Source organism: Microcebus murinus, chromosome 6 (assembly GCF_040939455.1).
Source record: "Microcebus murinus isolate Inina chromosome 6, M.murinus_Inina_mat1.0, whole genome shotgun sequence".
NCBI lineage: Eukaryota > Metazoa > Chordata > Mammalia > Primates > Cheirogaleidae > Microcebus > Microcebus murinus.
In genome coordinates, this window is record NC_134109.1 from 13,866,800 (window position 1) to 13,889,310 (window position 22,511).

General features: G+C 52.5%; 1 protein-coding gene across 3 annotated transcripts in view; it reads left to right on the forward strand.

The window, feature by feature from the left end:
• Positions 1–22,511, forward strand: part of TTC7B (tetratricopeptide repeat domain 7B) — a 255,105-nt gene that overhangs the window by 209,302 nt on the left and 23,292 nt on the right. For all 3 annotated transcript variants that reach the window (XM_020285594.2, XM_020285596.2, XM_012773950.3), the window contains 2 exons: positions 1,043–1,183; positions 13,761–13,963. In XM_020285594.2, the coding sequence (XP_020141183.1) occupies positions 1,043–1,183; positions 13,761–13,963 (344 nt within the window). The remainder of the gene's footprint in view (positions 1–1,042; positions 1,184–13,760; positions 13,964–22,511) is intronic.

Below are 22,511 nucleotides of genomic sequence, written 5' to 3' on the forward strand. Positions count from 1 at the left end.
CATTTATCTTTATATATCATCACTTTTAAACTTCATGATGAGTTGATAGTTACCGCTAACAACACCGGAATGTTTACCTCCATAACTTTCTGACAAATTATAAATTAAGAATGTTGCAGGTGAATATAAATATTAATAGTATTACATTTGAAATAACAGAATCCCGCTCTCAGTTCTGAAGCTTTACCTCCAAGAGTGAATGCTGGAAAGAGGTGGGGACAGCCCCTGTGGGAGGAGGTAGTCTCTGGCCATCAGGACCTCTGCGATATCAGCGTGGAGAGAAATGAGTTTTGCGTTTGACGCGTGCACTCCGCCTCAGCCTTGGCTGATGAGCGTGCGCTCTGCCCCTCTCCTTAGCCTTTCAGGACAGCGGGTTGTACCGAATAGTTAGGCTGGTGCTTTTCTTTGCTGTAACCCATCCTCCACTAGCCTAGCATGAGCCTTAAGAATAGACATTTGCTTATACGCAGGGCAAAAGTTTGCTTTCCCTACACGTCACGTCCTGGAATGTGGTGTCGCCCACCCTTCCAAAGGCCAGGCTTACACTAGTGAAATGGGAAGTTGCTGGGTTTGTCTTGAGAATGGTCCACGCGTCTATTCCAAATACTACCCCGGGAGGCAAGTGTGTGATCCCTGCCCCTCCCCACCATATAGTTTCTAGGTGTAGGCCCTTGCAGGGGTGCTTAGTAATGTCCCTTTGTAATACGTCCTTTATGCCGTTAACACTTGTATCACGTCTGTGTATCTGGCTGTCCCCCCCCCTCGCCCCCAGCACTCACACCGTGCTGGACTGAGGAGCACTTAGCATAGCATGTGTTCTGTGTGTTGACTAAAAGAACAGCTAACGCAAAAGGATGGAAACAGAGGTTCCAGGCCATAACGACTGTCCGCATTTCCTTACGGACGATAAATCTTGGGAGCACCAAGGGGCGGGGGGTGCGTGTGTGTCCCGCACGCACGTGTGTCCGTGTGGGCGAGGGGAGGTCGGCGGCTGGTTGGGTCCGCCCTTCCGCTCCTGATCCGGTCTTCTCAACCCTCGCAGGCTCCATCCACGCCACATCAGTAGCAGCCTCCAGAGTGGAGCAGGCGCTGTCGGAAGTGGCCTCGTCTCTGCAGAGCAGCGCCCCCAAGCAGGGCCCACTGCACCCCTGGATGACCCTGGCACAGATCTGGCTCCACGCAGGTACCACTCTGCCCCTTCCCTGTCCCCCTGCGGTGCCAGAGGCTGCAGGACACTGCGGGCAGGTGCCTGTTAGCCCACGGCCCCCATCAGGGGAAATCAAAGCTTTCGTACTCACGTACCAAAACGCCGCTACTTCTTTATAGGAACCGCAAGTTACTCTGTTTCTCCCCATCCCTCCCCTGCCCCAGGACCCTGGCAGGTATCCAGCAGGTATCCAGGAAAGATTTCTGAGTGGGACTCTTAAGGACACCTGGGGAGTTTGCTGTGTGGGCCGTAGGATTTATGCTGCGGAGGGGCCAGAGAGCTACACCCCAGACTATGTGGGTGGCTTGGGTGGAGTCCCAGCTGTACTGCTTACTAGCTTGGTAGACCTGAGTCAAAGTCTTTAACTGTCAGCCTCGGCTTCCTCATCTGTACAATGGGTTAAGAGTAGCGCCTGTCTCCTGGTACATCTTGTCAGTGAAGTCTTGGAGTCCCTAGGAGAGGGGACGGGGGTATCGATGTCTTTATCAAAGCCAGGGAAGGGGCAGTGTGTTTGGTTCCCCTCCCCATCCCCCCCAGTGGCTCTCCTGGGGATGGATAAAGAGCAAGACAGGTAGCAGCAGCCTCTGACCTGGCAGTCGGCCTGCCACCAGCTTCACCGGGCAGTCCGCTGGCTCAGCGCTGCTTCTGCACGGCTGGAAAGCCCACAGACAAACCCAGCGCACAGGCATTTTAGCAGAGAGAATGCCACGGTACAGCGCTTCCAGGCAGTGATGGCTGTTGATTTACATATTTATATTTCTACATAAAAGGTAACTTCCATTCCTCACGTTTTATCATATCATCTGCACAACCCTAACTGGGACCTCGCAGGCTTGACTCTAAGGTACATGGCCAAAGCCCAAACTGGGCTGAGAAGAGTGCTTATTATCTCCCAGTTGTCCTTCTGTTTACTCCTCTTCTGCCAAGGCTAATTGTACGATGTTCCACCTTGTTCGACACCATTGGCGGACCTTGCACATGGAGGCGTGTTTGCATTTACCTGGCTTTGGCATACCGTGGAGCCCAGCTCAGTCAGCCTTTTCTGTGTTGGCATCTTTAATTGGGCCATGACAACTACCGTAAATTAACAAATTATATTCTTCTAAGCAGAAGCACAAAAGAGGGGTGATTCACGAATGCGCAGTTGTTCCTCCCCACTGCAGGCGCCTGCAATGTTCGGCCTCTCCCCCAGAGAGGCCCCAGATGTGCTGGCTGCAAGGGCCAGGGAGTGGCAGTCGTGCCTCCTCCACAGCATCCTTAGGGAGAGGTCCAGTCCCCAGCAGAGGGTTCTGACGCCTGTCCTGTTCAGTCACCCTCATGAACGGTGACCGTGGAGAACAGAAAGGGAAGGAGTGTGGTTTAGTGTCCGGGCCGGGTGAGCCTGGCTGAACTTGCAGGGCTGGTGTAGGGGCAGAGTTGCCTTTCAAATTGGGCTTGAATTTGAGTCTTTGAAGGACCAAAGTCTAAAGCCCTAGAAAGGCCGAAGGCCATCCCTCCAGGCTGGAGCTAGCAGCCTGGCCTGGCAGGCCGTACTTCTCTTGCTTGTTTCTTAGAACGCTTAATGGCCTGAGAGTCGCCAGAAGGGCTTTGCCAGGTGTCTCGCTGCCCCCCACTCCATTATCCAGGGACTTTGCCCGTATTTGCATTGGCCTCCCACGACTCTTGGCAAGGAAATTTTGCAGCTGCTTATTAGAACATTGAAGAACTATCAGTGGCTCAGATTCAGCTTGGAGGAGCTATCCTTGAATTTTCATGTTACCACATAAGATCCATTTCTTACTGCCATGGCCCACGTGATAGAGTCAAGTTCTCATTGCTAGTTAATGGGCGTGGCTTTAGTAACCTACAAGGTGGTGGAATTGAGCTGTGGAAAGCAAATGCCATACTTGTCTGGAGACTATGGGCAGAAGGTGCTTATCTGCATATGGTGAGCATGGTGTGTCATGTGAACGAATGGAGTTGATTGGAATCATTTCAGAATTTGTGGCATATCGACTCTTACAGCAATGACTTTGAGCCAAGATTTAGAATCAAATCATATAATCACATAGTCTTTAAAGAGGTAAATTCAGAAGAAAACGGAGAGCTTCCACTGAACTGTCATATTTTACCTTGTGTGATAGGAGCTCCACTGCTCTGAGAAGTAAAATAAAGGCGACCCAAGGTTTTGAAAATTCGTGGAAACCAAGTAACGTCTTGGTTGTTCCGTGTCTATCATCAGCTCCAGCAATCCTGCCAGATTCCACACACTTTGCAAGCGTTAGCAGAGATTAGTTAGATCAGAGCCTAGCGCTCAGGCCGTGGTGTTTCTGCAGCGTTTGTGGGCCTGCTCTCTCCCGGCTGTGCTTCCTGGTGAACTGCGTGTAGAGACCTCGTGATGGGAGCCCATGGTGGAGGTGGCCCGTTTGTGGCTTACAGGAGAGGTCACTCAGAGACAACCTCTGATATCCGGCTTATTGTTACCATATCAAACGGTCTCTGGGCCACTTGGATGTGCAGATCGTGAGTAGGAAACCTGAGCAGCCAGCTGCTTTGTGAGGGGACGGGCCAAAGGCCTGGCTGGGAACACAGACCCAGGAACCAGGGATGTTTGACCATAGAGGGTCCCCCACTTTCTGTGTGGTGGCACCCCCCTCCCAGCACCCTCTTTTCTCCTGCCTGGACACCCACCCGTGACCTCAGTGCTTCAGGACACCTGGTGGCCAATTCAGCATGGACCATACATGTTTTGTTCCTTGGTTCATTTGGACCTGTGTCACAATTTTATTTATGTTATTTTCAGATAAATAACATGCACGTGGTACACAGTTGGAAGAGTAGGAAGGCCTAAAGTAAAAGGGCTGCCTCCTGTCCCTGAGCCTCAGTCACCCTCCCGACAGGCAGCCACCGTTCCCAGTGCCATGCTCCCCCCAGAGATCGCACACACACTGCACTTTGTCCCTGTCACCCTCTTACTGTGCCGTCGGAGACAGGTGCTTATCAGCACGCGCAAGGCTGACTCGTGCTTTGAAACAGCTGCACGGTGTAAACCACTGGGTGGTTATACCATCATTAAACCAGTACTCTGTTAGTTAACTCTCGGATTATTTTAGCATTGCCATTGCAGATAATGTCTCGGTCAGTATCCTTACAGGCAGTTGGCCCTCCGTGGTCTCAGGTTCTGCGTCATGAATTTAATCAGCCGCAGATCAAAAATGTTTGGAAAAAAATGTCTGTGCTGAATGCATACAGTCTTTTTTGTCCTGTCATTACTCTCTGAACAATGCAGTGTAACAACTACTTACACAGCATTCGCGTTGCATTAGGCGTCATCAGTGATTTGAAGTATGCAGGAGGACTGTGTAGGTTATATGCAAACACTGCGCCATTTTCTATACCAAGGACTTGAGCATCCGTGGGCTTTGGTATCTATGGAAGGTCCCAGAGCCAACTCCTCGCGGATACTGAGGGACGACTATATATTGTTCTGTACCTGTAAGATAAACTCCAAAAAGTAGAATTGATGGATCAAAGGGTTTGTACTCTTCAATTTTGATAAGTTTTGTCACATTGCCTTCCTCAGAATTGTGCCGATGTACATTCCAGTCGACAATGCGTAAACGTCCACTTTCTCACATCCCTGCCAACACAGGGAGTTCTCGAAATGCTTCATCTTTGCCAGTCTGACAAGTGGAAAATGGCATTTCAATTTTCGGTACAGGGCTTTTGCCCATTTATCTTCCCATTTGTCTTCATAGATACTGAGCTTTTCTTTTTTATTTGTAAGCATTTACTGTGTGTTTAAGAAGTCTGCCTTGTGTCTGAGACAGGCACTACAAATAATTTTCTTCCATCTTTATTTCCTTTGTGGTTTTTGTTTGTTTGTGGCAATTTTTTTGCCAAACAGTTTTTTAAAAAAGTACATTTATCAGCACTTTGGGAGACTGGGAAGATCACTTGATCCCAGGAGTTCGAGACCAGCCTGGGCAACATAGTGAGAACTCGTCACTACAAAACATGTTTTAAAAATCAGCTGTGCGTCTTGGTGTGCAATTGTAGTCCCAGCTACTCGGGAGGCTCCTCAAGTAGTCACTTGAGCAGAGGCGTCCAAGGTTGCAGTGAGCTAGGACCGTGCCACTGTTCTCTAGTCTGGGCAACAGAGCAAAGTCTTATCTCTAAAAAGAAAGAAAGGAAAAATAAATTTGTCAGTCTTTTCTTATGGCATCTGTTTTTCCCATGATACTTAGGAAGCAACTACTCGATCTCTTTTCCTGAAAGTTCCAAGTATCTTCCAGTGCCATTTGTACACAAAGAAGGTCAGAGGGAGGTTGTTTCCTCCGTTTTGCCGCAGGGGACCCAGGCTGGATGGAAGTGAGCTCTTTTGCGGCCTACTGACCCATAAGTCGGGGGACCACAATGAGGGCCTGTGACGACACCTCAAGATGTGGCTCCTTGGGAACCCCTCCACGGCTGCCTTAGGGTGCAGACCACTGCCAGCTGTTGGAAGTCCCACGTGCACAGTAATTCAGAATTGAACCAGGGCCTTTCCCAAGCCAAGCGGCTTCTTGGTGCCCATCTCTCAATTTCCACACTGGGATGGCAGCTAAAAATGACTTTGCGGTAGGTGGTTAATTTCTGCTTGTTACTTACTAATAATTATAGCTTTCACTTTGGCACCTCACACAGTTGAAACCAGTGGCTATTCTTAGATGTGCAAGATCAGATTTTCTGATTTCTGCTGGGAATTTAAAGCTGTGATACTCTTACAATTCCTTGGCCTTGCCCGGCCTGTCCCCTTTGCCCTTCCCCCTCCCAGACTCCTCCCAGGCGTCGGAGGTTGTGTCAGCAGGGTCGAGGGGTAATCCGTGGCATGTCCACCACGGCGAGATGAAGACGGCTACCAGGCAGGTGGTAGGTGTCACTGCACAGGACCCATGGGAGGTGACATGAAGTCCTGGGGGGGAGGGGTAGGCCTGCCCAGCTTACAGTTATCAAGCAACGTGCATGTGTCAGATACTATTCTGAGGACTTTTTATGTCTTAACTTGCTTGGTCCTCATGATAACCTTATGAGGAATGCATACTCTTATGCACCCCATTTTGCAGATGGAGAAACTGAGACACACCTGTCAAGTCACTCACCTGAGATTACACGGCTAATAAGTTGGGAAGCCAGAATTCAAATCCAACCCATGTGGCTCTAGAACCCTAGCCCCAACCTATGGCAGGCACTCGGTTGTCAACACAGTATCTTCGAGCATCTCTTCGAGCACCACAATCAGAGTGCCAGGGAGGAGCAGCTCGGCCCCTGTGATCCCTGTAACACAGGGCCTTTCCCAGCCAGGGAGCCGCGTGCACTGAGCAGAGACCTCAAGAGTGACTGGCAGTAGGTCAGGACGACGGGGGAGGCATAGGACAGCATGAGCTGGGACGGCCGGAGCAGCGTGAGCTCTGAGCATTAGAGGAATGATGAGATGAGCCCCTGGGCTGGGAAGCCTGGTGGCTGAGGGGAAACAGAAGGGCCAGGGTCAGGCCATGCCAGTGCCCAGTAGCCATGTTATGACCTTTTAACTTCATCCGAAAAGCATTAAAAAGCTACTAAAGGACTGGACAGCAGGAGCATGAAAGGATCAGATTGAGGTTTTTATAAAAATTACTCCAAGTTGGGCTTGGTTATGTGCTCCAAGTGGTCCCAGCTACTTGGGAGACTGGGGCGGGAGGATCGCTTAAGCCCAAGAATTCAAGTCCAGCCTGGGCAATATAGCGAGACCTCTTCTCTTAAAAAAAAAAAAAAATCACCCCAGCTAAACATGGAGGATGGAATGGAAGGCAGCCAGAAGTGGACGCCGAAAGAGCAGAAAGGAGCATTGGTCCGAGGCCTCAGTGCAGTGGAGAGAAGTGGACGCCTGAGATGCACTTCCCAGGTGTAACTGATGGGCCTGTTGGTGGCTTAGATGTGGAGGGTGAAGGAAAAGGAGGAACCCTGAGCTTGGGGACCCTGAGGTGAGAGCCGGTGAGTTGGGGCCAGGAAGGCAGAGACGGTTTGAACCTGGAAATGTCAGGCGCCTGAGGACATGCAAGTCAAGAAGCCAAGTGGGCATCTGGAGATTCAAGTCTATGTTTCAGATTTGGGCTGGAAACGTAAATTTGGGAGTTGGGGCTGAAAGCCAGCAGATGTGGTGAGAAGGCCTAAGAAGGGAATGTGGATGGAGATGGGGAAGGGCCAGTCCGAGACCCCAGCCCTCCACGTTCAATCGTGGGGAGGGAGGAAGAGGCACGGAAGCTGAGAGGGAGCGGTCAGCAGGGTGGCGAAGCAGGACAGGTGGCACCATGACAGCAGGGCGGCCTGCGCAGCACAGCCGAGAACTTGGCTCTGGCCTCGGACCAGTTCCCATCCTGGTCCCGCCATGTCGTAGCAGTGGGGCCTGGGGGAGTCATTCCCAATCCCGCTGAGCCTCTGTGTCGCCCTCTGCAAAAGGAGGACAGTTAGGACAACGGCACAAGGTGGCAAGCACTTAGTGACCGACCATTGATATGACTGTGTTTAGGAGGATCTGGCTGGCGGGAAATGCTGCTGGCAGGTTGAATTCGCTGGAGACAAAACCATTTGTTGGATCTGGCGCGTGGGAGCTGCTGGCACCTGTGCCGAGGCTGGTCTTGGTGGAGTGGGGGGGGGGGTGGAGGCTATCGCTATGGTTGCAGAGCAGGTGGCAAGTGAGGCGGTTGGGGCAGAGAGGGCACCCAACCCCTGCAAGCAGCATCCCTCCGCAGCAGAAATGAGGGGAACCAGGAGGGGTGTGGGGCCAAGGAAGAGGGTTGACACGCAGGTCACTGTAAGACGGGGCAGGCTGGGGCCAGGGTTGTCCCAGAGCACACACATGGGGCGGTGGGAGAATGGGAGGGGGGAGGTGCTTTTCCCAGGGCTTCCCGAAGTCCTGTGCAGAGTGAGGCTCTGCGTTTGGGGCAGAGGGGCCCTTAGCCCTGGCAGAGCACGCCTGCATTGCACACAGGGAGCTAGGCGATCAGAAAGGGAGCAGGACCCTGACCTTGAATGCTAAGCAAAAGCATTTGGGTTACACTCATTCTGCAACAGGGGGGAGATTTTGTCTCCAACAGTTTTCATAGTAACTGGATGGCAAGGAAAAACCGAAAGATTCCAAAGAGAACGTTCAGAGCTTAGTCTGAGCTTTCAGAATGAGGTAGAAAGTGTCCGTGACCCTTAGTAGCACCTTACCTTTGGTGTGAGGCTGTCAGCGGCCAGTGGCCAGGACAGACTATCTGTCCTTGTAACCTCTTCCGAGAGTGACCTTTGGAGCCTGCCCTGCAGCTAGAGCGCTGACTTCATGCTGAACTGTGGGGTTTTCTGTTGGCAGCCGATGGCTCTGAGCCTGCTGCGCTCTGTTGCTGTTCCTTCAGTACAAGTTCTTATAGCTCTTAATAAGCTCACAAGGCCCTTTCTTTTTTTAAATTGAATTTAGCCCTTGGTGAAAGGGACAGGGGAATTTCATTTGCTGTTGCTTCTCTGGGCTGTACCTTCCTTCACTGACCCGTGCCACGGAAATGGGAGCTCTGACCCTCGCTCAGCATTCGTTAATCTGCAGACTTGCACCTCCTAAGAGCGAGGTCCCCTGCTAAGGGATGCAGAGCTGACTGTGGCTGAGAGTCCTCTAGAGTTTAGTGGGGAAGACAATACTGTTTATATTTCAGAGTCTTTAGGGAACTGCAAATGACACTCCTTTCTTTACTCCCTGAGTTCCAAACCAGTTAAGACAAGGGAGGAAGATGGAGATCAAAGTTCCAGCTTCTTTGCTGGGAGGCTGGGTGGGAGAATGTGGCTTGGCCTCTGATCTCAAGTGGGCTCCGTGGTGCTTTAGAACTGAGTTCAATTCGCTGAGTTCCAAATTGCTGGCCTCCCTGTTGGAGGGACAGAGCCCGTGACAAGCCTGCAGGAGGAGCAGGCAGAGAATGCAGGCATCCGAAGGCCCTGGGCAGAGGGCTCCAAGGGGCCAGGCAAGCAGGATTGAGTCCTTGAGTTCTCCCAAATCAGTCATCAGATAGAGCCAGGAGGACAGCTGGGGAGGGGCCAGGCACGTGGCTGTGGCAGGTGGGCCCCTAATAGAAACGAGAAGCAGAGATTAGAGGGTCTCCTGGCAAAGATGGCATGTCAAGGTGATCATACAAAGTGCATGCAACACAAGGGAGGGAGCTGGTGGCCCCATGGGTTGAGGTAGAATTCGAGAAGCTGTCTTCAGAAGAGACAGTTGCTCCTTGTTTGTGATGTGGACTCCCAGGCTCTCCAGCAGGGGAAGTTCACAGTAAATACTGTGTGGCCTCTCTGTGTTCTAGGGGACCAGCTGCATGCCTGGGCAGAGAGGGCCGCATTCTGGGTGATTTCAGGAAGGTTGGGAAACCATAGGAATCCTTTTCTCTTCCTCCGCCAACCCCATCTCAGACTATCTGATTGATGTCTGAAATCCCACCACTAAAGCTTCGTTCCTGGAGCCTAAGACACTGTGCCTCATCAAAATACCATTTCCTCTCCAAGAGAGACTAGTCTGTCCTAAGTCATTGTATTAAAGGGGCCATGGTGGAATGAAAAGGCTGAACCTGCATCCTCCAACTATACTGACACAGCGAAACAGGGCTGGGGCTGGAATGAGTCACTTTATCTCTTTGTATCGTAGTTTCCTCACTCCGTGGTCTCCCAGATGGAGGGGCCTGGCCAGGCATTCTCCTCACCGCTTTCAGTTCACTCTGGGCTCCAGGCTTCCGCCGTCTTGTTTGATCCTTACCACAGCCCTGGGAGAGATGTGGGCCAAGGTCTGGGTCCCCCCTGACAGGTGAACAGGCCCAGAGGAGTCGACTGACTCACCAAAGGCCAAGGGTCAAGAACTGGACAAATGCTACATATTCTCGTGACACTGCGGATCCCCTACTGGGAGCTCAGGAGCCCTGGGCTTCCCCAGCGGTGCATTGGACGCAGGAGAGGAACAAGCCGAGAGAGAGGCCAAGCTGAGCACTCTTGAGAATCTTTCTTGCTAGGGTGAGCTCTCTTAGAAAAAAGAGGCTCCATTGGTGAAAATGCTCTGAAAATAGCTACAGGACATTGTGCCACAGGTATTTCCTTTAGAGCTTAAAAAGTAGAGATTTGAGAACAACCCTATGCCATGCCATTGCCAGACACATCTGCCTCTGGAAGCTTGGGTTCAACCCTCACCTCCGTCTTCCTGACTTGCTCTGTCTGGCCTCCCATGCCGAAGAGCCTCAACCCTAACCCTAACCCTCACCATACCCCTAAAACCAAAACCAAAGCCCTAATCCTAACCTAACCTTAACCCCAGCCCTAGCCCTAGCCCTAACCCTAACCCTAACACTAGTCCTATACTTAGCCCTAGCCCTAGCCTTAACCCTAGCCCTAGACCTAACCCTAACCCTAGCATTAACTCTAACCCTAACCCTCATGCCACAGCACAAGTGCGTCAGACCTGAGGCTTAGGAAGACACAGTGATAAATGAGTAGTTGGTGTTATATTGGTCTCATGGAGGGCCCTGATGGGCCAGGACTTACATGTACACTGTCATGTTGGTATCTAAGGTTCCCTCCCCATGATTCTTGTTTATAAAAATTCTGCACGCCTTCAGTCCCCACTCTCCCAAGTCGCCTTTTTACGCAAAGTGCTCTAGATGGAAGAGGCTCGTGTGCCTCGTGAACCCAAAGGCAGCTCCAGGCCGGAGGGTTTTGGAAACAACATAAACTCACCCCCGAGATGGCAGCGAGTCAGGAGCCAGTGTACAGTGAGAGGAACGTTGTGTACAGCTCTCCCAAGTTGCCACCACGCTCAGGTAACCCGAAACTGCAGCGGGCACACACTCAACTCTTTCTGGCAAGAGCATCTAGAGAATTGTGTTACTGAAAGATGGCAGACAGCCTGCCGGTGTCATTATGAGGGTGTTTATCTCCCAGAAGGGACAGGTTTTGCCTGGTCCAAACTGAAGGATAGTCTTTGTCCCTGTAGAGTCCCCTGTGTGTATAGGTGCTTGGGAGGTACCTTTGGAGTTGAGACTCCCAAGAACAGGAGGCAGGCACACCTGGCAGTCCACCTCCTGGGCTCAGTAAATGGTGTTTGAATTGCTCAAGTTTCTATGTCTGCGAGAGTCGCCCAGGACACCCCCCCACAAGTCCCTGGGACCAGCAGACAGAAGGACAGACAGAAGGTACAGGGCACACCTGGGCTAGGGCAAGGCCTGCTTTTTCCAGGGCCTTCTCTCAGCCTGAGGAGTCAGGCACCAATGCACCAATGTTGGAAGTGAGGGTGCCTGAGGAGAGGGGCCAAGCAGGCCAGTGAGGCAGAAAGGTCAGCAGTGTTGCCACCAACCACACCTGTGACATATACACATCAGCCATTTCCCAGTCCCCGGGCTTGAAGCTGGAGGTGGAGACTTAGAACGATAGATCTGCAGCAGAGCCTTCCCTTGGGAAGTCTGCTGTCCAGGAACGTGCCCAAGACCTCCCACAAAAATGCTTGCAGGGACACAGGTGTCAGCCAGCTCAGAGGCTGGGCTCCCCTTTCAGCCAAGGGGAGGGGAGGGTCAGAGAGGGGCTTCCTGGGATGGTGGCGACCCAGCTGGGCCTTGAAGGAGGCTGGGCTGACAGTGCTATGGGCAGAGGCAACAGAATAAACAACAAAGCATGGACATGGGAACACCTGCTAAGTGCGTGGAAACAGCATTTGCCATGGCCGGAGCCGGGGTACAGGGAAGCGGCAGAAAGGTTACAGGTTAGCAGGGTGGCGTGCTGGCTCTGAACGCCTGGCAGAGGAATCTGGATGTTATTTTGTGTCAGAGGAGACACTGTTTTCTGTGGGAGCTGAGAGCACAGGCTCTGATTCTGAGCCTGGCTCTGCCTCTAGCTTGCCCTGAGAACTTGGACGCGTTGCTCTGAGCCTCTCTGTGCCTCAGTTTCCTCATCTGTGTAATGGGGATAAAATAATAGTACTTGTTGGATCACCACACAGATGAAATGAGCAATGGGAAGGCTTCCTGGCATAAAGTGTGTGTTTGATGAGTGTTAGCTACTATCATTGTTGCCATTGTCATTCGTTCATTCAGCAGCTGTTGACTGAGCTCCGACTATGTGCCAGGCCCTGCTCTAGTCCCTGGGACACAGCAGTGGGCAGCAGGCACCTTCCCTGCTCTCCCGTCGCTCACGGCCTGGATTCTGGGGGCGCAGCTGGTACAGCCCAGGGAGGAGTCGGGCAGGGAGGGGCGTGGGCCCTGCCGAGTGGGATGGGCAGCAGCTCTCGCAGGACATCAGTGAGAGGGGGCCTCGTCGCCGTGTCTGCCGGGCAGGGAGCAGAAGCCACAGGCCTCAGGGAAGGAGGCCTTCTGCAGGTGGGATGGCGCCGGAAGCTGGGCCTCAGGAGGCTAATCCGGTGGCAGCGGTGGGGGACAGGCTGGTGGCTCAGGCAGGGGTGGGGAGAGGAGACTTTGCACAGTCGAGGCAGTTTCCAGAGTGGGCGCCAGGAAACGACTTGATGGAGTGTGCGGAGAAAATAGTGACAATTTTCTCTTCCTTTCTTTATCGTGTTCTTCAAACATTTCTACTTTGAATGCTGTTGCGTGTTACGTGTACATGATATGTGAATTCGTACATGCATTCACATGACTGGGAGATATGGGCGCAGGCATCTTTTACTGCGAGGGTGCGGCCGGTGGTCAGGGCCAGGGCTGCGTGGGGGGGCTGGCCTGCAGCTGGGCGAAGGGGTCGGTGAGCCCGAGGAAGGCTCCGGGCACTGGCTTGACAGGTGTGGCCTTGCTGGCCCTGGATGAGGGGGGAGGGGACTCAGGTGTCCTGGAAGCCTCGGGCCCGGTGGACTGGGAAGCTGGCAGTGCCGGGGCCAGACAGGACCCCCAGGAGCAGGGTCCCCAGGGCCAAGATGAGGTGTTCTACCAGGATGCTGGGTGGAGGCGTCAGAGAGGTGGAGAGGGGACCCTCAGAAACGCAGCATGGGCTCTCCAGAGAGGCCAGGCCTCGAGGGCTTTGGCTCCCTGTGGAGGTGATAGCCAAGACCAAGGACTGGTGGAAGGTCATTTTCCTGCTTGTGTTGAAAGTGGCAGCTTGCTTCTCAGAGGGATTTGTTGCTATGGCACAGTTGAGAGTCTCCAGGGTGTGGTGGCTTTCCCTGGTTGGGGCAGGGGCTAGATCTGACGGAGCAGTGACTTTTATGACACACCTGTGGCCATGAAAGCCGCAGCCTGCTGCCATTGCCCTGTGAGGGTCTGTGCACCTCTGGTTTGCCGGCCCTGTGCTCGTTGTGTCCTCAGCTCAGGTGCAGGGCCCAGGCAGGCCTCACTTCCCTGTGCTTGGTGGTGACCTGTGTCTGCCCCGAGTCCCCATGCAGTGGGCCTGAGGGCCTGCAGCACTTCCACCCACGGCGGGGAATCGGCCAGCTCTGGGCCCTGCCAGGCTCCCATGGGGGAATGCAAACGTCCCTAACCAGAGCAGCAGCTGCCCGTAGGGCCTCTGAAGGGCAGTAAACTGGGAAAGCATGTGCTCTCTGCTCTCCTCCCCACAGCTGAAGTCTACATTGGCATTGGGAAGCCTGCAGAAGCCACCGCCTGTACCCAAGAAGCTGCCAACCTCTTCCCAATGTCCCACAATGTCCTGTACATGCGTGGCCAGGTCGCTGAACTCCGAGGAAACATCGATGAAGCCCGGCGGTGGTATGAAGAAGCCTTATCCATCAGCCCCACCCACGTGAAGAGCATGCAGCGACTGGTGAGTCTGAGACCCGAGCTGTGACCCCTCCTCTTGGATGGGGGCAGCCCTTGGAAGCAGCAGGTAGCACACAACCCTCAGACCCGCTGCGGGTTCCAAAGGCCTCCTGCAGTTTGCTTGCCTGCCTGTCACATTGCATGATGCCAGCGGGTACCACTCCTGTTGTAGGTTATCCAAATGACGTCCCGGGGGCTGGCAGTGCATCGTCCCAGCATCCCTACTCAGTGGTCCTGTTATGTGCTATTGGAGAGTTTGGGTCGTTGGTCTCCTGGCCAGTAGTCCAAGCCACCCTCTAGTTCTGGGTTTTATAAAGACTTTCTTGTGGCCCTGGGCACTGTCATTGTCATCGTGGTCTCTGCGCTGCTTGCAGCATCCGCCATGGGGGTGTCCACACCCTGGGGACGGTCCCAGTGGCATCTCTTACTTGCTCTTTAACCTTGGGAAAGGCCTGTCAGCTCTCTGCACCTCATTGTCCTTTCTGCAGAAAAAAGGCTTTTGACTAGATAGGCTCTGAGTGTCTGTCCAGGACTGAGAGGATGTGGTTTTGTAACCAATAAGTAAAATGTTCTGCGAAGGAGCCCAGAGCCTTCATCATCTTGCCATTTCTCACAGTCATGTTGCAAAGTATAGACGGGGCTGAGTGGTAAGCACTGGTTTTCAGCAGAAGAACGCTATACACCAGGAATCGGGCACTGTGGGAAGAGCTGGACTCGGTGCTGGTCTCGACTCCTGGGGAACCCTGGGCTCGTCCTTAACCTCTAGGAGCCTTGGCATCGCTGGGAATTGGGCTCTTACTTACCCTGGTGGGATATGGGATATCGCGAGAACTAAATTAGATGGTTTACGTAACAAACCTAGCATAGTTCGTGGCACCTAGTAGGTGCTTATTAAATAGGAAACTGAAGACAATCATTTTCTGTTTTAAAAATAAATCAGACATTATAATAATTACTGCTCCATACAGATTTATAAATAATTTTACATATTATCCCAACATTCGTCTGTTTGATTAAAAATATTACATGGTTTTTAATTTTTACCTCACTATTGTAAGAGGAATTTGTAAAGAGCTTTTCAGATCTCTGTGCTTTTGCTGAAAGCATTGCAGGAGAGGTATAATCACCGCCGTGTACCCAGCCTTTTTATTAAAAAGAGGCAGCGTGTTTCCTACCTCGGGGCCTATAAATTATTCAGAGCAGTATTTCTTGTTCGTCCCCAAGGGGAACACATGAGACAAAAGATCAAAGAGGAAAATCGCACAGGGAGAGTTTTCTGTTTCACCTTTGGAGTTTTCAAGACACCTGAGATCCCTGACACATGCCAGGCGCTTTCCTTTCTGAAGGGAGCAAGCCATCGGCCAGCACGGGAGGGCCGGTGCGTGGGGACCAGGGCGGTGGCAGGGCCCTGCCTGCCGGGCCCGCTGGCAACAACAGAGCACTGCCAGGCTGAGACATCGGCTGCTTTGGAGGGTTTGCCAGGAGAAAAGAGTAATGGTGATAAACTCTTGAGGCCTCTCTCAGTGCATCCTGATATATTGGAGAACTATCCGGACTGGAGGCGGGTTGAGAGCAGCAAGCCTACAGATTTTGAGTTCAGATTCTTGCAGTTGGAAACTTAGCCCAGTGACTGTGATCACTGTGACTCCCATTGGGTGGCTCGGAACACTCCTCGGTGATCTTACAAATGACTCACCCGGCCTCCTTTCTCCCCAGCCTGCCCCCGAGAGCCCAGCCCACGGCTGTGGGGAGCCCACAGAGCCTCTGGCCTCCCAGGCTCTGCAGCCCCAAGACGTCACACTCCCTCGGTGCCGTCCCTTCACAAAGTCTGTTTCTGTGGCCTTGGGTGGAGGAGGGAAGAAGAGGGCCTTCGCTGACACTCCAGAGGCACGGGGCGAGGCTGCAGGCCACTCTGGCCTGGGTCTGACTTGCAGCTCTGGTCACTTGCTAGCTATGGGGCCTCGGGCAAGTCATTTACCTTCTTTGTGCCTCATTTTGCTCAGCCATATAAATGGGGATAATATTAGCATCCGCACGTCACAGAGACAAATTAAACACAAGAACAGGAATCTCTAGTTAAGTCTGAAAAGGTCCTGTCTCTACCCTCACAGAAACCAGACTGGTCTGCAAGCCCCTGAGTTAAGAGGAAGGGGCCAGCGGGCAGATCGGAGGCTGTCCTTCCACCAGGGACGTCCCAGGGCTCAGACCCAGGCGGCAAAGGGAGGCGGAAGCAGCTGAGTGTTGACAGTTGCCTGGCACGCGGGGAGAGGAGTGTGAGTGAGGGGACAGCCAGGGATGCCTGCCCAGGCCAGGCCAGGCGGGGTCGAAGGTCAGGACTAGAAGGAGTTTGAAGAACGCAGCACCGAGAATCCCCCGAGGAGATCCGAGGGAAGGAGCCAGTGGCCGGGCAGATTGCGGGTCGTGGGAGAAAAACCCAGAGGGTGGAAAGTGTGTCTGCAGCAGCCCTGATGCTCGGAGAGGAAGGCGAGGAGCTGGGGGCCAAGCAGTCTGGGGGCTGTTGAAGAAGGAAGCCCCGTCCTCTTCCGCAAGTGGAGGCCTGGTGGCCGGCGGTGACTGCGGAGAACCGCACAGAACAGTTGCTCGTTAGCTAATTAATAGGCGCTCACAGTGCCAGAGAGATGCAATTTAATCACAAATACCAACCTGTTAACATTGTTAAAAAGCAGTAATGACTTGGGAGGCAGGCAGTATTCATGAAAGTAAATCGAAGGTCACACTTGACAAGAGAGATACAAATTAAACCCCAGGGGAAATTGACAATTTTCCAATAGTTTTAGCCTTCGTGTATGTGTTTAAATTCACGTGTAGTGAGAAGGGAGAAGAGAATAATGTGTTTAGTATTAACAATGAGTTAGCACAAGACAAGGGAGGCTGAGAGAGCTGAGGGTGGACAGGAATTAAGGGAGCAATGAGCTGAAGGGATAAGAAATTACAGAGTGACACTGTTGACAAGGGGAGGAATTCATAGAGTGATCAGACTTTTTCCAGAAAATCTAAAGGCACATTTTTATATTATTTTTGCATAAGTACATACATTTACATTTATTTGCATGCTATGTTAAAAAGCCTTTAGCTCCCAGTATCCAACATGAATTAATGAAACCATAGAGCAACTTTTCCCAAACCAGTTATTCTATGTCGTGGCATCGGGGGAGAGGAGAGAAATGTGGCTCACAGTGGACCAAGGGGCAGAGGACCAGTATCCCTGGGCGACACGATACTTCCCTGGCCAAGGACAGGCAAGAGACTCAGTGTAGCCAAGGACAGAATTACCAGGACAGGGACAGGCTCTGCAAACAGGGACATCTGGTTGCCCTCTGATAACGTCAGTCTGGGCTTTTGAGGGCAATGTGTGAGATTGGAAGGTAAGAATGGAACAAGGGCTTTCAGGAGAGAGATGGACGTGGAAGGGAGCCAAGAAGCTTGTGTGGAGGGGAGGTGACAAGGCTCGGAGGGGAACAGTGTTGCAGAGAAATACGTTTCTGCCGGGGGAATATTCGCAGGACGCGCAGGTCTGCCTCCAGTCCCTGTGGCAGGCTGCGGAAAGGCGTGAACAGAAGCAGATGGTGGGGGCGGCCAGGGCTTGGTGGGCTGGACAGCAGGTGGAGAGAGGGCAGCTTTGAAGAGGCCTGTGAGCTGGAGAGGGGCTGTGTGCAGAGAACCTTGGGGGGAGCAGTGCATGAGAGAGCCCCCCCCCCCAGCAGGGAAGGAAGGGCACTGACGTGCGCACCTGAGGGATGGCATTCACCTGAAGCCAGTGTGATAGGACAGAGGCGGTGATATTTCAGAGCCGATGCTGAGAGATGAAAAAAAACCTAGATTAAAAGCCCGAAGGAGCCATCCCCTTGAACGTTGCTGCTCCCACGGCAAGACTGGGGGCCTGGAAAGGGACAGAAAGCCAGCAGCCGTTTGAAGAGGGGCGTTGGGAGATTAGGGAGGTGCCAGCTGTCACCCCTCCCCCAGAGGAAGCAGTGATGAAAGACCACTGGTGGAGTCTCCAAGGAAAAGGGAGGGTGCCTGGGAGGACGGACTGGGAGGCTTGGGTTGTCGGGTGGTCTGCCCAGGGGTGTGCTGGAGGGGTCTGGGGTGGGGTGTGGTGTGGAAAGGACACAGCAGTGAGCTTGGATGGAGTTCTGCTCAGTGGAAAAGCACATGTTTCAGGTTATCATAAGGGGTCAATCTAATAATAGAATAAGCTTTTTGTTTGGGGCATGATGGGCCCGGAAGTGCCTGTTTGTCTTCTGTGGACGGATAGTAAGACAAGAAAAGCTCTTAGATCAATCTAGATGGCTTCAGGCTAAAGGTTTCACATGCAGGCTGTCTTTGAGGGGTTTCTCTATGAGACAGCAGAAATCTGGAGTGACATCAAATGTAAAAACTTCAGAAGTGGTGTTGCAGTTCTGTTCCAAGGGACTACATTAGTAGCAAAAGACTGGCAGGGCTCGGCTGAGCTGTTTGAAAACCGCGTTTTGTTATGAAATACCCGAGGGCGCACCAGATTGAGGGTAGGTTTGGAAGGAGGGCCCACTCTGTGCGGCGCGGCGGGGATATCTTACGGATTACGACTGCATTTTCAGTTGTTTTAACAGCTCCAAAGGCTGACTAACGCCACTGCTGACTAACGGCACTGCTATGAGAGGAAGGAAGCTCTTCTGAAGTTCAGAGAAGGGGCTGGATGGAGTCAGAGCTTTCTTTAAACCATCTCCAGGCTCACATGCTTGTTTACTGTGTGAAAACATCTCATCCCATTATGCACGACGAGCGGGAAGGGTGGCGGAGAGGGTTTGAATCCAGGGAACGAGGTGAGCTCTGGCTTGCCTGGCAGCTTGCTTTGCCGAATTGCGAAACTTGAGTGTTTTTCTCTCTCTCCCATCTTTTAAAGTGCCCATCTGTTTAATAAGGTTTGGGGAAACTGCTGTGTCTCCTGTTTTGTTAGTTAACGGCGTGTTTTCCAGTTTATGCCCCTCTTGGAGGGGAGATACAGCGTGAAGATAATGAACTTCTCAGGGTTACCCCAGGGACTTGGCAGCCTGTGTCTGTGTGTCTGTCTTGTCTAGCCGTCAGCCAGCCAGGCAGGACCGGGGCGCACATCAGCGCACCTCTGGCTTTCCCAGAGAGAAACAGGCCTGGAAGACATGGTCCTTGATCCCTCCTGTTGCTCTGGATAAGGCCCAGGCACAATTAGGCTAATGAAATAGAATCAAAATACCCTTCCCCTTTCAAACGCTGATCTTTAGAGATGCATCTCTTTCATCCAGAGTGTCAGTTGTCTTTCTGTACATAGAATGATTGGCAGGACACAAAATTTTATGATGCTCAATAGAAAAGGCTTCTTCATCTATTAATTGTATTCCATTTTATTTTAGAATTTAAAAAAATGCTTTTAAAATTAGGGAAAACAACTTTTTTCCTCTGAAGAAAGGCTTATGAGATATTTAACGTCCAGGCTTCCCGTGTATCCGTGTGCTTGTTCCGAGCACTCTTTGAACCATCTCCGGGCCTTAGTTTCCCTGGTGTCTGCTCGCTGCGACTGGGGTCCACGCTCAGTGCAGAGGAGAAGGCAGTGGCTTCTGTTGGAGGGTTAGGAGTTACGGAGCTTTGCTCTGTTCCATCTTCTCTCCAGTGGTACGCGCTGCATTTAGCCCCTTTGATAGCTTGGAGCCTTCTCAACAATTATTAATACTTGGCATGAATATAACATTTTTTTTTTCTATAAAGAAATTGGAAACCTCACATGCTGTCTCTGACATGTGCATAGTGAAAGGGGAGTTTCTTAGCGACAGGGAAGCTGCAGTTCCCGGCCTGCCCCAGGTCACTCTGTAAGTTAGGAGCAGAAGCAGGACAAGAGGTGGGAAGATTGTGTGCTCGTGTCGTCACTCAGCAGCCCAGAGCCTCAGTGACCGGACAGCAGAGAGGGTAAGAGCGAGGCGCTGGAGCCAGCCCGCCTGGAGTCCCAGCTCCGTAGCTTACTAACTGCCTGCCCTGAGCGGCTCCCCTAATCTCTGTTCCTCCGGTTTTCTCAACAGTAAAACAGGAAAGTAATAGTTTCCCCCAACGGTGTTATTGTGAGTTCAGTGAGTGAATACGGCGTGCATAGCACTCCGTAAATATTAGCTGTGAGCATTTCTGTCATTCTCCATAACTCAGGCCACACCTCTGGTGGAAGCTTGTCTGCGTCTATTTGACAGTGAGTGCGAGTCTACAGGCGCCAGCCGTGGGTGTGGCTTCCCTTCTGAACCTGCAGGTCTGAGCTTCATTGGTTGGAGGAGCCAAAATAAGAATATACCTTGGCACATGGTTGGACCCAAGCACGACACGTTTGCAGAGGGGAACCGGTGCCCCTGCTGCTGGGGAAGGTGGGCCCCTCCTCACGGCCAGGGTGGGAGATGGCTGGCTTGAAGGGCAGCCTGGCTCAGAAGTCTCCTCCTCTGAGAAGCTTTTCTTAACCCCAGGGACTGAGCACAGGAAAAGGCTAGAGGGGCAGCCCTCTGCTCAAGGGCCCCAGGTGGGGGCAGCGACCACCCCTCCCAAATGCACACACTCTGTCCTATTGTCCCTGAGCACATTGTCAGGCTCCGCACCCTATTTGGGAAGCATGGTGGTCACTCTCCTTAGACCTCTGTGGAGCTCTGTCCCAGTGGAGCCTGCGATGTCTTCCCCGGCTAGCTGTGTGTCCCCTGGCTACTGGCTCCCTGCCCACAGGGCAGCCAACAGCTGAGAGAGGCCCAGAGAGCAGGCAGCTGCCTGAGGACAGGCATGGCCACCTGCAGGTGTCTGCTGGCTTCACAGGACTCCAAGGCCCAGCTCTTCGGTTCTCTGAGTTCGGTGAGAGAGGATCACCCTCTGAGACACTGACTCACGCTAATGTTGCTCACGAGAGACAAAGTTCCAAACCAGAAACTGAAATGGTAATTTATAAAGCATTGCACTTTTCCTGGGCCAGACCACCTGTGCTATCTCTCTCCCTCCTCCCCAGAGGAGCTTACCCTCTAGGCTAGATGGCAGGCCTCAAGGCCTGACCTGGAAAGAGGCACCCGGGAAGCTAAAGTAGCCACCCCCGGGCAGCTGGGTGCCCGAGTCCAACATGTGGGCATAGCAGATGCGAGGAGATGAGGGCCACACAGGCCCATGCAGTGGTCCCTTCTGCACTGCAGAGAGCCCTTCCTGGGGCCCTTTAGACCAGAGGCTCCCCACTGCTGCCTGTGGTTACAGATGAGCCAAGAAAGGGACAGCCTCAGCCCTTGGGAGTGCCAGGGATGGGGCAGGTAATAGGAGGGGCTTGTCACTCTGGCCTAGGGCAGCCTGGTCAAATATTATTAAATATACAGATATCATTAAATATCATTTCCTGCTTAAGAAAAATATTTCCTGGTCCCTTGGGTCAGATGAATTCTCAGGTAGTGGGGTTTCTCTTGGTCTCATCCCAGTCATCCATTGGGACACACCCTCCCTTGTCCCTGGATGGTGCCTTGGGACACATCCTCAGCCCTTCTTAAGGTGGTTTCTGCCATAGAGTGTGAGCCCGGTATCCTGTGCAAGGTGTGACCCTCTTCTGAGCTTGGTCCCAGGGCTTCTTCTGCCCCCAACCCTTACCCCAAACCTAGCTAAAGCAGCCTTCCCTGTGTCCATAGCGCAAGTCCTTTCTGTAGCTTTCACATCTGGCTTAGGGGGCTCCTAGGAGGAGAGAGGGAGACCATGCTGGTCTAGTGGATTTCTTAGCGCTTGCTGCCTGTCTTTAAGTTGCAGAGGGTAGCTGTACCGATGACCAGTCTGTGGCTTGCCCACCCCTCCCCAGCCACCCTCCCGCCCAAAACAGCATCATTTGGTGCAGGGATATCCTCTGCGGACACTTCCTGCCTGGTTTTTGGATCCCTCCTGCCACTGCAGCATGTTCTCATTGTTGGCTTAGGGGCACATGGCACCAGGCCACCCTGCCCTCACTGAGGACTAAAATCACTGACACAGAAGCCTCATGGGCCCAGGGCAGCCTCTGAAAGGCAAGCAGGGTGGTGCCTTTTGTCACTAGGCATTCCTTTGCTTCTGCTTAAGGAAAAAAATAATTCTGTGTTTATTTCTATTTTCTGTCTTGGAGTCTTAGATGACTAATTGCAGGTAGTACAGTTCAGTCTCTCATTAGTAATTATGATCTGAAATCATTGAAAATCTGACATCCTCTAGCCAAACCACTTATTCTTAGAAATTCTGCCCCATCACTCCAGTGTGATTTGACGTTTAGGTTCTACTGCCTTTCTGCTTCGCAGCTGGATTGGATCCAGCTATTACTTTTGACTTCTCTGGGATGTTCTGTGTTCTCAGATACTGGTCCCAAATTCCCCCTCCTTATTTTTGGCTTCCCTGGGTTTTAGCCCTTGCCGTCTTTGATTCCTCAGCACCTTCCTCTCCCACACTGCCTGCTCTGGAACTCAGCCAGAGGGCGTGGTGCCACCCTGAAAACATGGTACACAGGGCCAGCTGGTGCCAGCCCATCTCGTGCCTGGACTCCTTTCCCGTCATCCGTGCCAGTCCATGGA